Here is a 24,613-nt window from a genome sequence, read left to right as displayed (position 1 = left end):
ACAGCGTTGTAATAATTCTTTATGAGTGAAACATTAATGAGTGTATTTTCTTTTTTTCAGTTTAACGTGTCACAGTTGACCACTTCTATCTCACTCTATTTCTCCCTCGTCGCTTTGTTTGATGTACGCAAATCCGAGGGAATCTGCTGTAGAAATTGAATGTTAAGCTTAGCTTGCGATGCAGCGCTCCTCATTGTCCCTCTCGGTATCTGGTTTCATACCCTTACTCTTCGTTTTATCTTGGAACTCTTTAAGTCCTCTCGAATGTGACTAGACGGCACTTGGCCACTAACATTGCATTTTATGGTGTAATCACGGCATCGATGCAGCAACATCATATTTTCATCACATTACTCGCGTTATTGGGGTTTGTATGTGCATAAACGATCATGGCCGGCGTTTTGCAGGGTCTTTGAAGCAAGTAATGTGGCTGGCTTTGCTTCGGGGCTTTGCCACTTGGCTCCCTTTTTCATTCGCTACTGTGGTCTCGATGGAACGAATCAGCGGCGGGAGAAGTCAGAGGCCCAATATAAGCGCCTGTGACTCTGGTTCGCGTAGTTTCTCCAGCCGCGCTTTCAAGACGGACGGGAACATGCCAAAGACCTTCCTCTTCATGGTGGGGCGTGTGGAGCGAGAGATAAATTCGTGTGATTCCGCGACTCCTGCTCGTTCGGTTATTGCTGCGCTCAGTTATTACGGAAAGGGAGGGCGGGGGTTGGGGTGGGGGGGGGGGGGGGGGACACGGGATCATGCGCGCCGTATTACGGGATCAGGAGCAGCCAGGAGGAGTACCAGCTGAACTGGTCGCAGGGATTCTGACGCCAGCCATCTCTTTCGAGGAAAATAATAAGGCAATGAACGTGGCAGGGGGCGCCTGTATATTTCTCTCTCCCTATTTTCCCTCTCTCCTCTTTCTCTTCCCGTGCAGTGCGGTGATGCAGCCGCGTGGGTATTCGGTGTGCCTAGGAAGGCGCGCAACGTTTCGGATCTGGTCGCAGCCAGGGAGAGGATAGCAGCTGTGGCTCTCATCGTGGACTACTATACTAGGCCGTGGGGATATCGGAGGCAGAGAGTATACGCTCCCGACAGTGCGGCGGCGGCACCATTCATCTCAGCTCCTGAGCACGGAATGCTGCTGCTTCTGCTGCTTCTGGACGCAGTTGCGTTCCTGCGGGAAGGGCACACTACTTTGAGGGCGCCTTGCGTCTTGCCCTCGTCCTCCGTGTCTGTCTGGCCGCCTCTCTCACTCAGGCTGGGAGAAGACTTCGGAGTGAGCGATGAGCGTCGCTATGAGCAATGTTTCGCGCCGCCGATACGGGGTCTCCTGCCGAAAAAGACCACATAGCCGTTTCGCTTCTTCTGATTCCGATATCCCTCCATCAATCAGAAGCGTGCCCAAAGCGAGCGCGGGAGCTTTGCCTTCGAAATGGCCGAAAGGACGGGACAAAGGCGGATAAATGTCAAGCAAGACGTACGGAGCCGAATGCGATAAATGAAACGAAAGTAGCGCGGAGAAACCGAAAGGATGCGTTCGTGGGACGCGATCGGACGATACGACGTAACGAATCAAATTTACACGTGCGAGCACGTATGTATCTTTTCGATTCGCGATATCGATGGTTTCCAGCAGTCCGATTTCAACCGCCCACACATTGCAGCTTGATTAGTTTTGTCGAATCGAGGCATATCCGGAAGCCTGCCTTTTGCGACCAGAATGCGGAATTTACGCAATTTTGGTTAGTGTGCTTTGACTGCGTGGTTGTTTGTCTTCACTAAGAGTGTCAACACCGTCGACGCAGACGGCACAACGCATTAGTAAAGAATACGAGTCTAACACTGTGTTTCCTATAAGTATCTCAGGCAGGGAAAAGCGAAATCTCAGCCAGGATAAGCGGAATTGGGCTCTGCTTGTAGAGTTGTCAGCAGAAAATGGGGAAAAAAATATCGAATTCACTTTTCTGGAAGGTTGCTGCGGTGTTGTCCGTTTTCACCACACTATGATCGTGCGTCACTCTCGTTTGACACGTTTCCTTATTTTCATGTAGCATTCATTCCATTTCCACATAAGATGGCCGCAAGTACGCCTGTACTTGTGGTATGACATACGGCGCCTGCCGGACCGGGAGAGCGGGCGTTGCTTCGGTTCGCTTCTTCGCTTGCTTATTTTCGCCACAGCTTCGCACGTGATACACGACGTCGCAAGTGTCGTGGGCCTCGCGCCCGCCACAGAGAGCATCGTTCTCCCCTCCCAGGCCGCTTCCGCTGGCGAGTCACTTAACGCCGATTGCTTTTTCGGCTCGACTCTGTTGCCTTCGTTTCTGCCGTAGAGCGGCCGTTTTGTGCGCCCCCTGCGCTGCTGGGACAGACGACGCTGAAGGTAGCGGCGGGTGCATGCGTGTGGTGTTGGGGAGTACCGCATTTACTCGTGTAAACCCGGCACCTCTCTCTTTTTTTTTTTTCGAAATCTTGACGAGTTGCAGGTGTTACGTGAGTCCGGCTTACTACCTACGGGGACAGCGCATGTGGTGATTCATTTATGCACAGAATGATGTGACCAGTGGTGAGCTGCTAGAGTATTATTCTATATTCAGCGTCCTTCTTCGCCGTCCCTGAAATTTGTGTTCAAGCGCTAATGCGAATGCCCTTTTATTGCGATAGCAATTACGTGGACACATCAGGCGCATCTCTCGCCTGCTTTACCGAACGCAGAGAAAGTTTGCTGAACGGAACTTGCCGAGCGGCGTCGCGGTGCAAAAGACATTCTTACATAAGCCAGCAACGTGGTGTGAGAAGTTAAGGAATAGCAGGGACTGTTCCATGCCCACCTAGTGCAACTGCTAAATGCTACAAAGTCAGATCTCACAGGAAAGCGGGCCATACACGAGTGAAGGCGGTACTCACCGTGGAAATGCGCAGCCGTTAGTTGTTGCGTATACTTGACATCACTCTAGCGTCCGCTGCGCCTGTCCGATTCTGGCTCTTTGCGGGGCACGATATACGCGGCGCGGCGGGTTCCTCGTCATTATTTCCTTCGGAACCACGGCGCCTCTGCGGGCGGCGCATTTATGCCCTGCTTCGCGGGCATCGTTTGTTCTTTTGGGCAGGCCGCGGAATAAACGAGCCCTCGTTTATCCTATAGCTGCGCAGCGCGGCGAGATACGGTCAGCTCCGCGCGTGACTTTCTTCGCGTCCGACGTCTTGTTGTACGCTCTTGGTGCGGGAAACGACTGTGTGTGGGACAAAAAAAAAAAGCACAAAAACGCCGAAGGAGCCGGCACGGTTGCTATCGACCACAAAGGCGTGCCGAAAGGTGCCCGCTGCGAGGCGTGTTTCTCGTCACCGACACGCGAAGTGCGAGCTTGCTTTCCGCATCTAGAGAACGGGCGCCGCGAATGTTGGGCGCGGAATCGAACAACTTGCCACTTCCGTCATTAGATTACGGTACTTCTGTTGATAGCCAGGGAGAAAAAGGCGCTCCAGAGTTTGCAAAAAAAAAAAAAAAGCTAGATGGAAAGTTCGCTTGGTGGACAGTGGACGTTTACTTAGCGCGGGTGCGTACGAGACTGTTCGCCAGATTTTATTTATTTATTTATTTATTTATGTATTTTTACATTTTACATTCCTTTTACGATTCACGAGTGGAATCAGCCGGATCCGAATGTTGTTGATGTTCCCGAAAATATGTTGTCCTCTTGCTTGCAAGATGTATGCTTTAGTTGAAAGTTCAAGTGACGGCTGGTGCCTGTCTGCTTTCTTATTGATTGTGGATCTTGTTTCAACACCCTTACAATAATGCCCATTTGGGCGATGCAGGTTTCTAAATAAATAAATAAATAAATAAATAAATGAAAAGATAGTTTCGTGTGTTTGTAGTACCTGTTTGGCGTAGTTATGGGAAAAAGTGTAGCTTCAGTTTTTTTTTTTTCACTCTGTTTTGATATAGCCGGTTATATTGCGGCCTATCATTCCATTTGTTTGTGAGTTATTAAACAACAGCTGGGAAATTCTCTCAGAACTCGCCGCTATGGCGGTTGCGCGGGAAACCTGTTTGTGCATGTGGCGAGCATTGGAACTCTCTATTAGGTCTCCTGCAGCCGTTGCGTTCCATCAGTGATGATAAATCTTATCAATCATTCAGCCAATCTTCCTCGTCTCTTCTCCGTTAAGAGAGGCTATATCGTATTCTTTTTTGAACATTCTCCCGCAGACTTTGTGTAGAGTGTACTAGATTTGGGCAGTGGGTCCAGCGGACGCCTTGGCAAGCGCCGAGATTGATGCAAAAAACGCTGAAGTTGCGTCGGCGCTGCAGTCGCCTTATCCTGAAGCTCCGGCTGTTTCGGCAGCGCCCATTGGCTGAGGCGAACTCACGGGCCGAGTAGCTGTCGTCTGCTCGACGCAGTTGTTGCGTCGTCTGCATCGTTTCCGTCGCTCTTTCTCCACTTTATTTACTACATGTCGGTGGAGAATAAGATCACTGTTTCCATCACCGAGTATCGAAACTAGGTGCAGCAGAGTGAAACGCCTCTCAATGCTCCATGCAGCTGCGGTAGGGTCTCCGACGCGACATGCGTCCGGCCGGTGCGCGGGGCTGCCCGTTGAGGTGAAGGCGATGGTGGCGCCACCAACCTTTCAATACGAAAAGCCTTAGCGGGGGGCCCGCGCTGGACCCACTCCCCCTATATAGTGCATTCTAACTTTGTGTTATGCCTTATGTCTTTTAGCGTTTTTATGCCGTCTCCATACCTTATTTTGTTTTTGTTTTCTTTCTCATAAGAGCCTTTTCTTTGGTTGTAAAAGAGGTAGAGAGTTTTGATAAATTTGTATGGCGACTGAAGCCAGCTAGCTTCCTGTCTACTCCTTCCTTGTGAAATGTACACGTTGCCCCTCTTCAACGCCACACTCCTAATTTTCACCTGATGCAGCATGAACTTTGTATCTATTACATTAGGCATACATCGGGTGTCCTTTTTTTTTTCAGCAGTACCAAATTCTTAAAAGAATTCCTGTGGCAGACAGCACAAGTATAAGCCTTGAGTTAAATTACTAGATCAGGCGACCTTTATTACTATAAAAAATCAATATCGCTAATTGAATATTTAACATATTTACACTATTTAACTTTTTAATTAATTACTTCACGGCACACATTTCAATCTACTAGCACGTAGCTAGCGAGTTCTCGAGGCACGTACACATGGAATGAAGTATGAGGATGCCACCGGTTAAGCGACATGCGCTGTGAAATTTGCGGAGAGAATGCATTGTTGTTCCACTTACTTCTTTTTAAGAAAACGCTGTTTCATGCATTGAAGCAGAAATATAACTGGCGCGTCTATGCATTTCGTCGGCCACTTTGAAAATTAATATGACCGAGCTGGTGTAGTCCGGAGGATTCGTTCCAAGTGGATACGCCTTGTGAACTCACCGGATACAAGTGGTAATTTGAAATTTGCGCCACAAGCTAATGAAGTCAAATTTAATTAGTTTAATTATTTTATTCGTTCAATTACGTATTTTGATTTCTCGTAGAAGTAATGGTCGCCTCATCGAGTTATTTAGCTCAAGGGTTATAATAGTGTTATGTGCCACAGGCAGTTTCTAAAAATTTGGTCAAGATAAAAAAAGCACTTGGTATATTCGTTATGCAAACGTCTAGCAGTCAGTTTGCTATGGTGTAAGTTTATTCAGCCGAATACAGCCTGCAATTCCAGTTTTTTTTTTTTTAACGCTGTCCTGTAAAGCGTGCTTTTCAGCATAAAGACTAGTATTGCGGGGAAGAAAACTTGACGAAGAAGAAATGCATTTTTATCTGAACTGCGTAACCGTCCGCAAACTGCCCGGTGTATTAAAACAAAAATAATCCGCTAAATTTCGCCTCTTAGGTTCAGCTGATAGATAAAAAAAGGGAGAGTGCGGAATGTACCTCCTCTTATCCTAAATAGCTTTTATAATGCAGAATGCATTTTTCTGCATGCACACTTTGTTGTAAGACAGCTCTGACAGGGAGAATGCAAATGAGTCGCATGCACAGTTTATTGAGTATTGCTGGCACTGAAAGCATGAACTTGCGGTTTCTGACTGTTTTGTTACTAAACTTACTGTGCGGGCAGGAGATGGAGGGAGGAAAGGAAAGACTAAAGTTTAAAATTTATTTCATTTCACTTCATTTATTCTAGCCTGAAAGGCTAGGAGGCATTACGTAACAGGGAATAGCCATTTCTAACTTCTCTTGCTTCATTTCTTCTTGAATTTCTTTCTCTCCTCTTTCTTTTCTTCTTTTTTGCGTCTGGCACATTCTTCCGAGATGCCTTGTCGCCAGAGAATCCGGCCTAGCTAAGTAAAATCGAATTAAATCAATGTTTGTTTTGATTTTGTACTGGATACAGATTGAAAGATTGTGAAAAAAGCTTTTTAGAACAACTTGACTGGTCCCACAGCGCCGTAATGAATTTCTGTGAGGTAACAGCACCTCGCGAAACAAGCTATCACTACACGGATACCAAATTACTTTAAGGTAAGAACAGTAGAAAGCAAGAGCCTTCGAATAATAAATAAAAACGTGACAAAGATTACAATAATTAAGGCGAGGTAAATGTACTAAAACAGACGTTTCTCGCAAAACAGGCACCTCAGATGTAACAAAGATACAACCGATATACAATACCAGCGATGTATTTGTGAACAAATTGCAGTTCTTATGAAAAAGAAGGCTAATAATATTTAACTAACTTTTCATAGGTTTCTTCTGGAGTGTGATTCTTTGTATGAATTTTCTGGTTTGGTATAATATGGTAAGTGTCTAAAGAAAAATATATATTCAGTTCAAGATCGTTTGAAGAATGATTGACTGTCCACCTGAATATTGAATATACTAGGAAAGACGTCAGCTGGTCGAAGTTTTGCAAGACTTTCGGTCCATTTATTTTGGTCGTGTAAGGCTTCTCTTTTTCTCGGTATCTCTCTTTTTCTCCTTGTTAGTTTTTGCAGTTGGATGTTGGTGTGAGGAAGCAAGCTTCGTTGTATCGAGGAAAGCTTTATTATAAGGCTCGACTGAACGTGATGCCATATCCGCCGCCTGCTAAAACGGCAACACGTAATGAGTTACAACACGTAACTCAAGAAAGCTTTACGAACCGCATTTCGCATGCTAAAGCTCCCCCTCTAGCGAGATTAACAAAAAAAAAAACGGTCAGACGGGCACTGCCATTTTGCACAAAGGCATCATTAACGCAAACGAAGCTTTGAGTTCGTGATTATACCGTTTGATGCCTCTCTAATTATACGAACAACCAGGAGAACGGTATCGACGCAATGAAACAGCGTAATAATAATAATAAACGATGCAGAACTGAGAGAAGGAAAAAGAGTTCGCGAGGAAAACGTTTCCGCCAGATTAGTCCGCGAAACACTTTGGCGCCAAATTACCATTTTATGGGACTCGGTGCTCGCCGCAGTAGTGGCAGAGCAAGCCTGCACCCCATCTTACCTGAAGACAGGCCGCCAAATGGGAAACGGGAATGTGGAACGATGGGGAAAGCAGGTAGGGGAAAGTCTCTGACCGATGGTGGAGGGAAAAGGCCACGACCGGTTCCTTCGATTCCGCTTTTTTTTTTTCTCTGCTCCTTTTCGCCTTTGCTGCAGGTCTGCCGTTTCACGCGGTGTTTGGTTGGTTCTCCTTTGGCGACCAGATATCGGGAATCTTCTCTTTCTTTGTTTTTCCCCTCTTATGCCGTCTTCTATATTGAGGGCGGCGCGGCTAAGAAAGACCGATGTGTCCCAGGCCAACTCTTGATGCCCCTTTCTCGATGGAAAGCGCACACACGCACAGAAACTAACTCGCAGAGGTGCATACACTCTCGCACAGGAGTCCGTACGTACGCACACGCACGCACGCACGGAGAGAGAGAGAGAGAGAGAGAGAGAGAGAGAGAGAGAGAGAGAGAGAGAGAGAGAGAGAGACGCATGCACGCAGTGTGCGCGCAAGGAAAGAAATGAGGAAGGCAAAGACGGAACAGGAAGAGATTTGTAACCCTGGAAGGAACAGGAAGAACTGGTGGCTATCGAGCAAGTAGTGTAGGTGTCGCACCTGCGCGCCATTTGGCTTCCTTCCGGCGTCGCTTTCTTGCACGCATGCTTCATTTACGCGCGCCCGCGCTTACTTTCGTGTGCCCCTGTCCGGTTCGCGTAGGCGCGGGGGAGCAATATGCGGCGGCTAATGAGCGTTGGCTGTCGGCCTTCTCGGGCGCCAATGAGAGATGAAAGCCGGGGAGGATTCGCAGCGTTCGGGCTTGGGCCTGGCGTCGCCGTCGGAATGACGTAATTGCGTTTCTGCCAGTGGCGCCAGCGGGGCGAAGTGGAGGGTGAGGGAGGAGGATACCAGACAAGCGAACGTTTGTTGAGTGTCTTTTTCGCGAGCGTTGGCTGTGAGCGGTGCGACTGTTTGTTTGCGTCCTGCTTGTATTAATCTGTGTTCCGCGTGCAGCGACCCGCTGCGCGCCCCCGAGGGCACTTTCTTTTCGTACCCGGCTGGCCCGTTCTCCGAGCACTGCGGGACATGTCCACCGCCTGGCGTGGTTTGTGCCCCAGGCGTTTTTCCTCGTGGTTTGTGCTGTCACAGCGGCGGGGCGTTTCCATTTTGGATGACCACCGTGTGGGCCTGGTCGTTCTTCCCTGACCGTTAGTATACGCATGCCTGTGATGCTGTTCGGCTTAATGACTTGGGGTGCGACGCGCGCTCGTTTGTTGACGAATAGACGGCTGTTTTAGGATGCGGGAAACAGACTTAGCGCAAGAGCTGATAGCCTTGTGGCTGTATTTTACCACGTGTTTGTTACTAAAACAGCGCGTGCAATTTGAACATGAAAGGGCCGTGACACGGCCTCTGGCAAGCTGCGCGTGAGCAATGTGCGATGGCTGACGAGCGCTGGTTATCATCCAGGTCTGGTGCCAGTCAGACTGGGGAAAGTCTGCACTTGCGTCACGTGCCATTCCTCGTGCCCTATCGTCACTTTAATTTGCGCTGCCTTTCTTTTTTTTTATTTCAATGGGTCATTGTTGAGCCGTGGAAAAACTAATTTTTCTATTGCACGTCATTGCATATCGCCTTACAGCGAAGCTAGCCAAATGGGCGAGGGATTAATTCAATGAAAGAAGCGGAGCGAATTGAAACTGGTGCCAGTACACGGGTACATTTTTTGGCAGAGCGCTACGCCTGCCCGTCACATGTCGAGTGGATTCCTTCCTCTGTTGTCGCACGCTTTGCAGCGGCTTGGAAAAGAGATCTGCCGTATTTCCATTTGAACAATCATGGCCTTTTCTTCGAAGTATGAGAAAGAGATAGAATCGAGCACGACCCATTTCAGTTTAGTAAATTACACTCCTTTTCTCAAATACAGTCACTCGCTTTACGAAAGGCGATGGGCATCGCCTCTCGCAATTCGCGTCGGCATGGCGGTACACTGCAGTTAACTTATAATGGTGACGCTGGAGGAAGAAAACCTTATGGTCAGACTCACCCGGTATCGTTATTAATGCGTTCGATATGCTATGTAGCTGAAGACGCCCATCATTGTCACCTGTAGTCTTTACATATGGATCAGATTGAAACGATGTATGCTCTGTTGAACGTGGACCCTTCTTGTTTTCCGCTGATTCACCCGGTTCTTTCTTTCCTCGCAGCAGCCGTCCGTGTCGCCCTCTCCGCGGGCGGGGGACGACCGCGGCATCCGGGCCACGACGGCGTCGTCGACGCGTGACCTCGTGGTCAGCATGTGGGCGCAGGTGCAGCTGTCCAGCGCGGCGGCCCCCGACGGCGGCGGCGGCGGCGACGTGGCGAACGGCGAGGTCTCGGCGCCCGACGCCGGCGCCAAGGAGTCGCCCGCGCCGAGCTCGCGTTCCAAGCACGCCATGTGCATCTCGCAGGACGGCTGCTTCTACCTGCTGGCCGGTCGCTCGGCGAACCTGCCGCTCAAGGACCTCTGGAGGTTCGACCCCGGTACGTCCCCGACTGCATCTGTGGGCGCGCGCGCACGAAGCCCGAATTACTATGCCCGAGTTACGCTGTATGCAGCACCTAAGGCCTCCAGTAACTTTAGGTGCGCCTGTTTCTTAAACTCTACACTCTGTGACACTATCTATCGACGACTGAAACATGTGCCGGGCGTGTAACCAAATAGGAAGCATTTGTTCTACGTCATCATCCTAGATTTGTTCTCCTCATCGTAAGCGGAAACAGCTCAAGTATATACGTTGTAGGATTTCTTCGAGGGAGCGACTCTTTCCGCTTATGTGCGCAGAAATGGGGGGGGGGAGGGGGGTTGTAAAAGCCTCGTTTCCTGACATTTTACAGGGGAGCGAGACGTTATTGCTCTAAAGCATATGTAATTATATACAACTTCCACTATAGAAGAAAGTCGACTGCTTGGGCTAGCTTGCAAGGGCATTACAACAACAACAACAAGCCGTACTAAGATAGTGGCTATGGCGTTGCGCTACCAAAAAAAAAAAAAGAAGAGGTGACAAGAAGAGAGCGAGTGAGAGGAGCTGTAACTATTTCCTGTACCGTTCGGCACTTGCGCGACTGGTGCAGGGTCCACTGAGTGTACAGAGCCTGTCGTTGGTCGAAACCTTCGAAGTCGTGCGAGGAAACGGGGAGAAACAACAGTCGCCGTTTGCAACTCTCGCGGGGGGCAACGTCCACCGACGTCATTAGCGGGAGCGTATAATGTTCTCCATTCGCTTAGCGGGCTGGCGCATTCCCGTTATCGCGTCGTTTGGGCCGACGGCCGCGCTGTCCAATGACCGCTCACGCAGCTGCGCACCTGCCTGCACGCGAGACCACAAGCGCCGGCCATTGTCGCCCGCTCCACTCAGGTCCGTGCGACGCGCTCAGTCGGTTCGCTGTACTCTCGCGGGTCGATTGACCGCGAGCGACGATGGCTTATCGCAGCCGTACTATATGCGCACTAATGTACTCGCATGTCACTGCGACGAATCGCTGCTGATGGCACAGGGAAGTCCAAGATTGGGCCGCTTTCCCCCACCGCTGAAGCAGTCACGCAGGCCTACGTTTAACGCACGTCTCGGCGTATATATCTTACCGAAAGTGCATCGAGCGAGAAACAAAGCGCGCTGAAGGTGATGGCGCACGCGCACGTTGATGGCTTTGTGACAGTGAATCAGAGTGCAGGAGAAGAAAGAAACGGTCGCGTGCACAGAGTGAGTTTGTAATCATGTTCACCCTGAGAACAGCAAAAAAAAAAAAAAAAAATGAGAGGATAGTAGTAATAAAGACGAAGACGAAAGAACACAAACAAAAATCTTGCAACAGGAGATCTCCGACTAGCGCCTTCTTTTCTTTTCCTTGCATAAACAACCGTGTTTTGTTACTGTGACAGTAGCGTGCACTCTGTAAGTCGTCTTTCCTGCGTGTGTCTCATATCTTATTTATTTGTTTCAGTACCCTAAAGGTACAGAGGGCATTACATAGGGGGAGATTATTATGCAGTACGCATTGAGAAAACGGAATCTTCTGCGTTGCCGTGTCAGTCATTTAGTCGCTATTTGGCTACCCTTCTTGCAACCTTCTCTTTTTCCTTTTTTTTATATCAGGCGAAAGTCGTTAGCTTTTAGCTGCGTTTGGGTATTTTTTGACTGATTTTCTCGTTTGGGACCGAGACACCCTGGCGCCATGTCAGAGCTTGGCCGCGGACGGCTGCGCTCTAGGCACAGTAAAGAGGAAGAAGAAAAAGAAAACACGAAAGCTGTCATGCGGTACCAATATGAGATTCCGTCATTCGATGATTCACTATATATCGAGAGCCGCGTGGTTTTTTTTTAACGTCATAATCATCTGCAATTCATTTGTGTGCCTGCGTACGTATGTGTGTTTGTTTGTTTGTTTGAGAGAGAGAGAGAGAGATGGGAGCGCTGTTGCACCTCTGTCTCGCATAAAGTTCAAGAAGCAGCGGAAATGCGGTCCATGCGTGTGGTCAATTGATTTAGAACGCGTTGTGCACGAGGCTATGCGTACAGTCTGAACGTTTCGTCTACACTGTCTGCATCTCCGTTCCCACTAAATGCTTGCCGAAGTGCACAAAGTCGATGCGCGTCGCGGAAGGACCGTAACCAGAAAGCAAAGACTGCAGGATGCTGTACAAAGAACGCGAGTGCAGACTCCCACAGGCAGTCCGCAGTAAATTCTCCGCTTGCTCTAAAATGCGACGCGCTGCGAAAGGTCTCCCGGCTGACAGCTTCCGCAAGCGGGAAAAGGAAGAAGCGGATAAGGGAGCTCCTCCGGGACTCCATCGCGGGCATCTCGAGGGACCGAACTCCGTGGCCGCAGAAATATATTGCCTGGCGCCGGACCAATAAAACAGAGTTTGCGTTCCACGCTAAGCAACAAAACGAAGCGGGCGGCGGGCGTGGAAAGCATCTAGGGCAGAAAGCCCGGGGTACCGCACAAGGAATTTGCAGGCCGGCGGCTCAGAAGCGACGAAGCGAGCGAGCGAGCCTAGAGATCCGTGGCCCGAGCGCGGATAAAAAGGCCGAGAGAGAAAGCGTGTGGTCCGCGATAGAGAGAGAGAGAGAGAGAGAGAGAGAGAGAGAGAGAGAGAGAGAGAGATACGTAGAGGCGCCCTGTGGGCGAAGTATAGAACTGAAGACAAAAATGAGCCGAGAGCTGTATGAAAGTGAAAGCGGCAAAAATGAGAAGGACGAACCAAAATTCTAACGACAAAGCAGACGACGTGGTTTTGCAGACGGCGTGACGACGCGAACGCGTGACGATGCGCATTTGTGTTCTTATAAAGTGTTTTGTTAGCTTCTTTTTAAATTGGAATAACTGGCACGACACTGAGGTACGTATACAATGCGGTTCACTGTTAAAAAGATGAGCACTTGTAAAGAAGGGTCATCGTCACGCTAACGTGCGGCTCTCGCTTTTCTGGTACCCTAGCTCGCGGAGAAAGAAGTATTCTTGCTCCGTGCCTTAGCTGCAAGCGCCAGCTGAAGCTGTGTTTATGCACTTTGAAAGCCTTTAGGACGGTGCCAGCGCCGCCAATCACACGTCATCTGCTGCAAATCCAGGTGGTAGTGCAGTTGCCAGAAGAAAAGAAAAATCGCAAATCTTCTACACTCATGTCTACCTTTTGACAGTGCACCGCACCGCACTGCATCTTTGCCGAGCCAACCTGCGCTGGCTAGCGCACAGAGATGCTCGAGAGGATTTTTCAGGAGGACCGTTAAACGCCACCCACTGCAACGCTAGGTGTGCCGAACGCGTTACTTTTTCGTTTTATTTTAAAGGAGTAGAGTAGAATTTAAAGGAGTAGAACAGCGTGTCATAGAAAGCTCGAGCTCACGCCGAACACACAAAGGTAACGAAACCTTTGGTCTGGAATGGAAACCTTGTAAATCCTTCCTCGGTGGCCCCTGGGGGCTTTCACTTTTCGCCGGCTTATGTAAAACGCTCCGGGTGAGCTTGGTATTGTTGCCAGTGGCTTTTTGTCGCCGAAGAATACATGTATAGTGGTCGAAGACTTTGCATCGTGATAGTTCGTGCGTCGTGCCATGCTACGACAATCGTTGTGCGCCCTTCCCCCTGTCTGAAACTTCCTTTCTCTCTCCCCCTCAGTGCAAAGCCGTTGGGAGGAGTTACGCTGCCGGGGAAGCCGACCGCCCTGCCTGCAGGAACACACCGTCGTGTCGTGGAAGGTGAGCCCTCGTGCTGCCTCTTCTTTCACCGTGAAACTTCAGCTCGCAGTGATGCCTCTTCTTTACCCGATACGTATTGAAAAGCTCCTGACCAGAGCGGTGCTGACGTTTGCAGAGCAACACTTGCTCGTGAACGGATAGAAGGGACACTGGCACGCAAGAGCTGTCTTCACATTTTCTTTGTGTAGTTCATTTCTTTCTCTTGCCTTTATTTCTTTAGATAACCTTTCCAAGCAGAAGAGACGACAAACGCGAACTTAAGATGCGAATTCGCGTCATTTACGCTTGGAAGTGATTCACAATGACCTTCTCTTTCCGCAGGGAAAGTTGTACGTGTTCGGCGGCGAAGTTGGCTTCGCGTCGACGGGCGAGACGCCGCTCTGGATATTCGATACAGGTGAGTAACCGCCGACTACCGCGTTAGGAGACTTAGAGGCGATGGAAAAACCTCTGGGGAAAACAATATGCTCTGTAACAACGTGTCGCTGTTTCGGCCCTCCTCGATGAAGAGCAATTACATTGTCTTTACTGCCGGATAGGCTTTGTACTCTAATATTTCGTATAGCCAATAGACCGCCAACAGGAATGTGCGTTCATCTAGGGTCGAGTGGGAGTACTTTTACCTCATTTGTTGGACTGTGGAGGTACACGCATGGATATATGCGTGTGTGGATGTAACGAGGTGTTTCGAAAGGACGTCTCTTGCTGCAGCTGTTAAAGGGGGACCTCCTATCATAACATATATCGTACGTATATGTCTTATCATATCATCATAAAAAACGTGTGTCGAGTATAAGAATACTTGCAATAAATACAGTAGCGAAGAAATAGATAATGAAAGGTATTGGATGAACTTAAAGGTTATCACGCGGGTTGCATGTAGTCAGTAGTTAACATGTCAGTTAGTAATAATTTCAATTTCTATTCCAGGACTTTCAATTACTGAGTTAAAGTTTACAACGTCTCTATAATGCACCATAAGTGTTTAAAAGAGGCGGCATATCGAAATTGCTGAGTTAGTCAAAGTAGCGTGCTTCCAAAATTTAATTAACGAAACGTTGACGCAGAAAGATAAGGACAGATGCGAGGTGTAGAACTACGCTGGTAATAGCCTAGTGCCCGCCCTCGTCTTGTGTCTTTCATTGGCTTTTTCTCGCGCGCTGCTTTAACAAAGTCAAGAGTAACCGACTATCTCTTAAGATAGCCTACGCCTGCGATCGAAACTTCGCGCGGTCCTAAGTCATCGGCAAAGGCAAAGGCGAGCTCTGTCGCGTACCGCACCTAGCGACGTCGAGCGCCCTTCTGCGACCCACGCCCTCCTCGCTGGCGCAGGAAGTTGCACGTGGCGCAAGCACCCGGGAGGCGGCGAGCGCCAGCGCCCCACTGGCCGCCGGGGCCACACGAGCGTGGTGTACAACGGCGCCATGCACGTGTTCGGCGGATACCAGGACCTGCGAGGATCCTCTTCCCAGTTGTGGGCCTTTCGATTCGGCAAGTTGCACGCTTCCTCTACGCGGGTAGTCGACAATTATTACCAGTGACCTGCTACGGTCACACGCACACGCACACACACACACGCACACACACACACACACACACACACAAAAAGGTGAGCCTGAGGCCACCGACTGCGTTAAATAAAGCGTGGTAACGTAAGTACGGACACCTCTTGGCGCTACAAACCTTGTTCGCCTGAAGGAATATTTGCTGGTTTCCGAAACACCTAGATTTTTTCAGCGCATTCTGATGTCGACCGAAGAACACCAATAACGTTGGAAGAATTACTTCATTTGCGGAAGTAACTGTTTGTTTCGTATTTAACTGCAATTTCGACAATATTTGTGCATCCCAGCGTAGCTCGCTTATTCTGCGTATATCCTATAAAACTTGAACGTATTGTTTTCGTTAAGTGGTCTCTATCTACCCCTCGCCACTAGGGGACATGAGACTTTCCGAAAATGAACATAAGTGTGAGAGAAGCTGTTGCTCCTCCCTATGAATTTAGTTGTCAGCACTGCCTTTCGACCGTACAGAAAAAGTGGTAAAATACGTCACACTCATAAGGAACTAGCTCGGGTTCTCAGGGGGCGAGCGTGACCCAGTCTACGTTTCGCGTTGCACGTTGTCACCGAAGAAACCGACTTGTGCCGAAACGTCTCGCGTTACATTCTGACGCGGCGAGTGACCGCTATTTCGTGTTTTGCGTGCTTCCGGTCAGCACCGAGTCTCTGTCAGTCTGACTGTATGACAGCTGTGTCTCGCCGGCTCGCGCCATTGCTGGACCGGCACCGTGTCGTCGTCCTTGACGGCAGCTTCCAAAAAATATTGATCACCAGCGGCGACCAGCTTTTAAAGCGGATGCACTCGAACGGTGCGATAAGTAAACTTATGGGATCCCATTACCGGCCATCGCTTTCTCGTAGAAGACTAAAGGAAATGGCACGAGAAAGTACACCTTGCGATAGCTCATGCATAGGTCAAACACCTTTGGAATTCGCAACAACCAGTTTATTCTTTCTGGCTGCTGACGTAATTTAAGCGATTGCGGGATAAGACGAAAGTATTGGTTGACACGATCTGGCTCTTGCGCCTGTACGTATTTTTCGACTACGCTTCTTCGGCAGAATATCTTATTCCAGTGGGACCCTCAAGGACGAGTAGCTCGACCTTGCACAGATCGTTTCATATTGCCGCAGTGTTGGTGTAATCTCGTGTCGCCCCAATTTGTTCACACGGGCTCATTTTTGACAAGAACACCATAAGGCTGAAACCAGTGCCTCGCCATACGTCCGTAAATGTTACATCCAACGCCAAGAACTTGAACGGCAGCCTCGAACTATTTTTGTCCTTCTTTTTGTCAAAGCGTTCGAGAGATGGGGAGAGCGAAATTAAGTAAACAAGTGTTGTTTCCGTGATCCCGCGTTAAAAGAAGACGCGGCGCGTGCAGCATCTCTTCGGCGTCGCGATAGAGGCCTCACCGAGCGCTCTTTATTCGGCGAGAGAACATCTGACGTCGTTCCCACAACGAGCGTATAACGGCTCTTTTGTTATTGCGATATTAATTTCAGCATTTTTTTATCACTGCTTCATTTATAGTTCTTCCTCCTGACGTACTTTCCAGATTTCTCTCACTTTCTTTCCTTTTTTTTTTCGACCACGATTCCTTCTTTTTTCTTTCTTATGTGCCATGTCGAGAGCTCTCATGAAATGGCGGCGAGCGCTCTCCAAAGTTCTTGCGAAGCACGAACGTGCATGTATGGCCGTTAAGGCTCGCTCACATTTGAGGTTTACCGCACGGAACCGCGCTGTGAATCCTTGGGAGCAAACTCGGCATGGCGAAGAGAATAAATAAAAGAGTAATTTAAAAAACAAGAGTAACTGCTGTGGTTTATCCCTCGGGTGAAATCATTTGCTTTCACCTGCTGCAAACGCCAAGTTGTTGTGCGTGCCATCGCATTGCTTTGCTCGTGCACTCGGCAAGCGTATACATTCAACGTCGAGAAACCGCGCTCCCATTCCCCGCGTTCTCGATCTCTCGCAGTTGAGACTCCAGAACTCCCAGTTCGCGAACGGGTCGTGCGATTCGCGACGCAATAAACATGCATCACGTGGACGAATAAGTGTCTAAGGTCGCGCAAGGGGGCCGCGTCCCAACCCGCATCCATCGCGAATGGGGTTCGCCGCGAACTCCATGTGCGCCTCAACCTATACCCGCCCGAGCGCGCACAGCTCATCGTTCTTTCTTTATTATAATCGTCTTGCTCTGTTCATGCCGCGGCTCTTATTAGAAAAAAAAAGCACTTCGATGCGCCTACTCCTCGTACGCATCATCTCTCTCTATATCTCTTACCGCTGTATTGCACATTTAATCCGTTGCTTACATTCATAATTTTCTTCGCTTCCTTCCGCGGTACTGACTGGTTCGCACTTTTTTTTTTTTTGCGTGTACACGTGTATATCTTCAACTTTCGCACTTTTTTTTTCATTTCGCCCTGTGCGCCAGCTTGCTCGTAATAAATTCGTTCTTCGCTACCTTTATTTTTGAAGCCCGCCGTTAGAGACGTCTGAGCAGCAGGAGCACATATTAGGGTTCAGGAATCTCATCTATCTTCCGCTGCGGAGAGTCCTTAAAGAACCTTTCTCCGACGATTGTCGTCGCGCTCCTTTCACGCGAAATATTCAGTGTGTTTAATAACTCTGCGATGAGCTTCATTCGGGGCAGCTTCCGGGCACGTATATACTGTACTGAAAATTTAACCGTCTGTTTTCTCTTACCGCGATATGCCTGTTTTCTTTTTCTTGCTTCCTTCCTTTTTTTTTTCTTCCGCGTGATGTTAGCAGGCGCGATGCAATATTGCTGGCCTCGGCCCATGTGGTGAAACTTATGAGCTCATCCTGTGGCGCGTGCGACATCGGTATCTTTATGATGTGCAACGTTATCCTAAGAATATCCTGTAGATGGATTTAGTATGGCGTGCGCAATGCGCTATCGTACGCGACATACTGGTCGCTCGGCAACATTCTTCTCGTATAAATTCGAAGCTAAGATAGCCGCTAAAGCAATTGTCATTGACAAGACAGGACCATTCCAGACACGGAAAATATGTTATCTGCTGCATTGCATTTGTATAGCTGATAAATTTTTAGACAATTTAAATAAATAAATAAATAAATAAATAAATAAATAAATCTAGCCTTGAGCTAACAGGAAAATAGGCGAATATTGGCATGATTATTTTATCGGACCTCGCATCTAGCGGAATATAGCAACGCTTGCTAACAAATGAAGCGAGAAATGTGCGGCTAAGAACAATACCGTCTCGCTTTTTTGCGGAGTTGGAAAGAAAGAAATCACGCAAGTTCGAATTGCGTTCCCCAAGACAAGAAAGAAAGAAGGAAAGGCAATGGAAAGAAAAGAAACGGAAAGTCGAACACTGCCGCGACTTTGTCGCTGTAATTTATCCAATTTTCTACAAAAAAGACGTACGGGCGGAAATGGATCGGCTAAACAGCCCCTTCCGCGAACCCTAGTCGGACGAGCTTCTGCGAAATGGAAGCAAACAGAGGGGGTGTAAGTGCAGGCGCTGAAATTGAATCTGGCCCGCTTTGTTTACCGCCGAGCTTAGAGTGAAATACTTGAATACGCCTATAGTAGGATCAGACTGTCGTTTCTTTCTTTCTTTCTTTCTTTCTTTCTTTCTTTCTTTCTTTCTTTCTTTCTTTCTTTCTTTCTTTCTTTCTTTCTTTCCTTCTTTCTTTCTTTCTTTCTTTCTTTCTTTCTTTCTTTCTGCAAGTGCGCCCAAGGAGAGAAGTGTACGAACTATAGGCGCCGCGATGGTCCGGTCTCTACTGGTCCCTCGCGTCCGATTGGTTGATTTGGTTTGTTGTAGATAAAACGGGCGTTGGCTTTTACATGCAGCTTTGCGAGCGCATCGCCCGCATTTGCTCCGTCGGAGCCCGTCCCGTCCGCTCACGCGATCTGTGTGAAAGGTATGCACCAACAAACGCGCCAAACTCGCTCTCATTCCCCGCGCCCTTGATTTACGCCGCTCGTTCGCGGAGAACGACCGCAACGCGCTCTCATTCGCGCGTAATCGCTTCCCTCGCGCGCTCGATATTTATCCATTAACGACGGCGACGTACGCAACCGCGCACGCACAGTTGCGTCGCGCAACTGCCCCCGGTCTCCCACTCCATTCCCATCCTGCTGAGCTGTTGCCCCGCGAGCCTCCACGACCGCGTCCGAACGCGCCCGAACGCGCCGCGTCGGCGAATTTGGCCGCGGCTGTGTGGCTGCCTCGAGATATCCGTTTCCTTGGTTTCGGCGACGCACGCGCAATTTGCTTCCTCGTCGCGCGCCCCTGGGGATAATCGCGAGTCCTGTGGCCAGCTGCTGCTGCACGATTACTATTCACGGCGCATTCGTGCCAGAATGGTGTATACGTGTGGCGCCCGTTTTACGGCCAGTCGTAAACGCGGCATGATAGGGAGAGAAGCGGGGAGGAAAGGCTTGGCGCACGTCCTGGTGTATCCGCGACGCGCAGATCTCGCGGTCGCAACCCGCCCGCGGTCCCCGGTCAAAACGGGCCCGCCACCGCTATGCCACGCAAGAGGCGTTTTGCGCCGAGCGACTGACGAAGTTAGGGTATCGCGCCACGCGCGGCTGCGGCCAAGATTGGACGCCGAGCTCTGGTGTGGCGCGGATTGAACGGAGAGCGGAAGGCTTACGCGGTTGCTCTGCCCGATGTCGGTAGCTTGAATCGAGCATGCGCAGTCCGAGTTGTTGACCGTGCCCCTCAGAGCGTGAAGCGTTGTACCGGGGTTGATGCCTCGCTGGGTTCGTTCCATTCTTTATTACATTTCTTTTCACGTGACCTCTCGGCGCTCTTGTCGGTGCCTTTGACTACTTTTACTTTTTCGTTTTCGTCTCGTCGCTCGGTAATGGCTCGGCGCGACACTGCGTCGAGACGCGTTCTGCTCAAACTCAAGCGACGCGCGCTGATTGGAATTGGGGCTTGGATCGGGCTTAATGGCTTCTGTCGTGCGGGGTTGAGAGCTTTGAGCAACGGTCGACTGGCTCTCGTTTGGTTCGACGTCCATTCTTTTTTCCGCGGCGACGGCGGCTGGGTTTTTGTTTTTCCGCTGAACGCGATGTAGAGCCAGGTGCTTTCATCCGCTGTTTCGAACTCCGCGAAATGAGATAGCCGGTCCTTTGTGCGATAAGCGAGTGGTAATTCGCTTAGTGTCGAGAGATCGATCTTACAAGATCATCTCGGCGGGCACTCATTTTCATGATCACGTGCTCGCTCGCCGGCTTCGTCTCGCGTCGCGTCATTTTTTGGGGCTGTCTTCCCTTGTTACTTGATCCTGAAGCATTTGATAGAGCTCTTTCGTGGTTTCATCTCGTTCTACTTTTTTTAATGATCGATGTGATTTCGTGCGATTTTATTTATTTTCAGGCGTAGTCTTTATATGTATGTAGTATACGTCTTGAAATACACGATGCGGCTGTTTCTTACAACGTCTCGCGACAAAATTATCACCGCCTCGACTTCCTTTGAAGCATTCGGCATTGGATGATGCACGGGGAAAATTCAGTAAAGATCGCAGCGGCCATTAAAAAGAGATTGATGGTTCTTTTGTGGAGCGTGCGTGTGCGTGTGTATGCGTGCGTGTGTGTGTGTGTGCGTGTATGTGTGGGGGAGAGGGGGGCCGGAGATCTTTTGCATATCGAAGACAAAGCTGTAGCTATAGCGAAAAAGTAAGAAAAGAGGGAGGATACCGCAGGCGCTTAGAACACTTAAGTATACTAATACAGAACTTTGTGAGAGTTAGTGGAGAGCGCCTCTATAGCAAGGATCTTTGTGTAACGTGAGGCTTATATAGCGTGAGGTGCAATGACTGTGAGAGTATTGTTCTCACGTTCTCATTGCACAAATTAGAAATTTAGCGCAGCTATACTTTGCTTCATTTAAAGGTTGCTTAAAAGCAACTTCTAATTATTAAAAACAGTGCTCTTTATGGTATGTCATAAACGTTACTGCAGAATATAATGTGAAAAATTCGTGCGCCATTGCAAAAGTGACCGCCCTAAGAGTGCACGCAGGGCTACATTGGCCGCGCGCATGAGCTCAGCGGCCTGTGTGTTAGAGAACTGTGATACAAGAGTTCAAAAGCAATCGTAGTACGCAGCTCTGATACTACTTTTTCTGCGCACAAGATTGTTTCTGTCCTTTTTAAAACCTATTGTTCTATCTCGAGCATATTATGTCAAAAAAGCACAGTTTCTTCGCCAGGGGCCGTTTCTTGTATTGCCGGCTCGATATTCTACCTCCAACCAAATATATGCTGAGACGTGCCGCCTCGTTGCAAGTTGACACTTCTTCATTTTTCTTCTTTTGCTTTTACCATCCGGCGCGTTTTTTTTAGCAGCACGTAGAAACCTGCGACACATAACGCTTCGAATCACGGCAAAATACGCGCTGTCGCGTCCAATCAACAAAGAGAGGACATGTATATAGCCAAGTGGAGCGAAAACAAAGAGGGCATTGAAGCGCGCAACACCAGGTCCGATCTCAATCGCGCTGTCTTCGTCCATTCTAAGGTGACGTGGACCTGTCTTCCCTTCGATGGCCCCTTAGCAGCGCAGGCCCACTCGTACGCGTACAATAAATTCGGCAAAGAATTGGCCGCTAGCAAAGAACACGAGGGAGCGCCGAGGAGAGCGGGTGGGGACCAACTGCTTCCTAATAACCTGTCTTCAGCGGTATCGGCAATGAACTACGGTGGTGGACTTGGTTTGGGGGGGCTCCTACTGCTGCTACCGCTGCTGCCGCCGCCGCTGTATCTCGATTGCCCCTTATACTGCCCGTGTACCCTTCTTTAGCGCAGTTATCCGTCACCAAAGAAACTGCGCCTTTCTTTACTTTTCCTTTCTTCCCCCACCTTGTTTTGCTTCTTTTCTTGCGCGGAAGAAGCCTCTGCGCAAAAGCGCCGCCGGCCATGACTGCCGTTTCTGTTCGTTTCTCCGACCAGCCGCTCGGCAGCTTCTGTTGAAACGACGTCTGTTCTTCTTGCTCTAGTTCTTCGTCTGCTCTTACATCCCTCTTGCTTTTGCCCTGTGCGACTTTCTTTTTTCGCGCACGCCTCTCGGCCGGCGCCCCTGTCGAGCGGCGCAGGCACTCGGAAAATCGCGAACTCGGTTGCTCTCGCTCGGCGCGCCGATCCGCACGAAGAATCTTTTCTCTATGTCTGTATAAATTTTCTCTATTGCATTTATTTCTCACCGTCGAAATAGACTGTATTGCTGGAACGGGCTACTACCCGCCATCCCTGTGCGAATTTGTTTCTCTTCTTAAGAAAACTGGGTCGTTTTCTCCTCTATTTGTTATTTCTTGAGATTTCTTATCGTTTTCTTGTTCTTTCCAAGACAGCGAAGTGGCACGAGGTTCCTTCATTACCCCTCGTATTTTTGCTTCTCGCTTGCGGTGGGCGGTTCCCTCGGGTCTTCAGCGTGTTCCTTCTTTAGGCGCCGTTTAAGAGGCTGCCTCTTAAGTTCCCTTGCGGCGATTTTCGCGAGAACGCGAGGAAGAGAAGCAGGGTTAGGGCCGCGTTTGAAAGTGAAGTGGGATGATAAGTGGCATGCTTTCGCTAAATTTAATAACTCGCGTTGAAATTTGCGCGCTGGTCACCAAAGGATAGCTCTTTCACGCTTCAGTTGCTCCGCTTGCAGAGTCGCAACTACTCGCTAAAGCCATTTTCCGCGTCCTCCCTCATGAAGTCTGCGAATGTTCCCAGCTGTCATCGTGCTATCTGCTCCTCTTTGCTAAATTTCATTTCGCTTAGAAATCTTCGGCGATGTGAATGGACTTCTTTTTGACAATTCTCGAAGTTCTATCTGCTTATTTTATTTATTTCGACACTTCTTGGGCGTTCGCTTTGCACTCAGAATGAATTTCAGCCGGAAGAGAGGTTGTACGTACACTTACTACGTTGTAAGCGATCGCAGACAATACAGAGGTTAATCGTTTCGCGTTTTTACCTTTCCCTTTTGTTCTGGTTGGGCCCGATGCTTAGACGTATAACAATTCATTTTAGAGTGAATCGCGTCTGAACGTTAACCTTAAATAACTCGAGCAGTGCTGCGCAATATTTCGGGCGTTCAGGCGCCGCTGCCGCTGGTCTTTCAGAAAATAAATAAATAAATAAATATAACCGGTTTTCTGAATCTTCAGCTGAGAGTATTCTGGGGCCATTGCCATTATTTATTTTTCACGTTTTTCAAAGCGACGAAGCTGGCCCATGGCCTCCCGAACTATACTTCCACACACCGTCTCCTTAACTTGGGGACACATAACACACTAGGCGAGCTGCTAGAGGCACATTGGGTCAGCCATCGCCAGCGCCTCCTACTCACTCCTACTGGCCGCCATCTTCTCACACGGCTGGGATACTCTGTCCCACCCCTTGAGTCTGAAACCCGTCCAACGATCTTGTCGTCAGCGACACGCCAAGCACTAAGTATTCATCCATTGCCACGTAATATGCACCCCGAGCATGACAAAGGGCGGCGCAAAACCCGTGTACGATACATTGGCCGCATGCTTGCAAACATCCCGGAAACACATACTTTATACACGGACACATCACGCACTCAAGAGGGCTATACCTCGGTAGTTTTGGATGGCACCGAATCCCTGAGAGACTCTGCTGCAATGCGCGGAACAAATGCCGCTTACGGAGAAATTCTCGATGTTGCTCTTGCAATTCGATACGCCATCTGTGTTCCTGAGGAAGTGTATATATTGACGGACTCGCAACAGGCATGCTGGGCGTTGCTATCAGGACATGGCATCCCGAGAGTGGCGCACCAAATTCTCAAACAGATCCCGCAAAATACACCAACCACACCTCCCCGCATCCACTTACTCTGGACCCCTGGTCATACCTCGCTGCCGGGTAACGAACGCGCACATGCGGTTGCCCGAGAAATTTCCCTCCGGGCGACTCGGCGTGGTGAGGCGACTAGTTCAGAGTGGGGGGATCCTTTGCTCCGTTACAAAGACATACTCCGTCATTATACACGCATTCGTCGCACCCACGCCGCACCACCGCCGTCCTTCTCGCGGGAGGAAGCAGTGGCATTACGCCAGTTACAAACCGCAACTTTTCCTAATCTTGTCTCTCTCAATAAATTCTACCCACACTGTTATGCAGATCGTTGCCCTGGCTGTGGCAGCTCGCCCACAATCTTCCACGTCACAATTGAGTGCACTGCAAACCTCTTTCCTCCCTTGCCAACTCTCCTTTACCCCCTACGCAACAAAGAGCTGTGGGACGATGCCCTCCGCGACGGACCTCCCGAGGTCCTCCGAGCAGTGATACAACGGGCTCGAAATAT

General features: G+C 49.3%; 1 protein-coding gene across 4 annotated transcripts in view; it reads left to right on the top strand.

Moving 5' to 3' along the window:
* LOC142571774 (uncharacterized) overlaps positions 1 to 24,613 on the top strand; it is a 112,716-nt gene that overhangs the window by 32,493 nt on the left and 55,610 nt on the right. The window contains exons 2-5 of one of the 4 annotated variants that reach the window (XM_075680371.1): positions 9,682 to 9,994; positions 13,634 to 13,713; positions 14,035 to 14,110; positions 15,046 to 15,204. In XM_075680371.1, coding sequence (XP_075536486.1) covers positions 9,769 to 9,994; positions 13,634 to 13,713; positions 14,035 to 14,110; positions 15,046 to 15,204 — 541 coding nt within the window. In that variant the 5' untranslated portion in view covers positions 9,682 to 9,768. Of the gene's footprint in view, positions 1 to 9,089; positions 9,995 to 13,633; positions 13,714 to 14,034; positions 14,111 to 15,045; positions 15,205 to 24,613 lie in introns of those variants that run through there. The other 3 variants (XM_075680370.1, XM_075680369.1, XM_075680372.1) reach the window with 3 other exon arrangements.

Source organism: Dermacentor variabilis, chromosome 2 (genome assembly GCF_050947875.1).
Source record: "Dermacentor variabilis isolate Ectoservices chromosome 2, ASM5094787v1, whole genome shotgun sequence".
NCBI classification, from domain to species: Eukaryota; Metazoa; Arthropoda; class Arachnida; order Ixodida; family Ixodidae; genus Dermacentor; species Dermacentor variabilis.
This window is presented reverse-complemented; position numbering and strand designations above follow the sequence as displayed.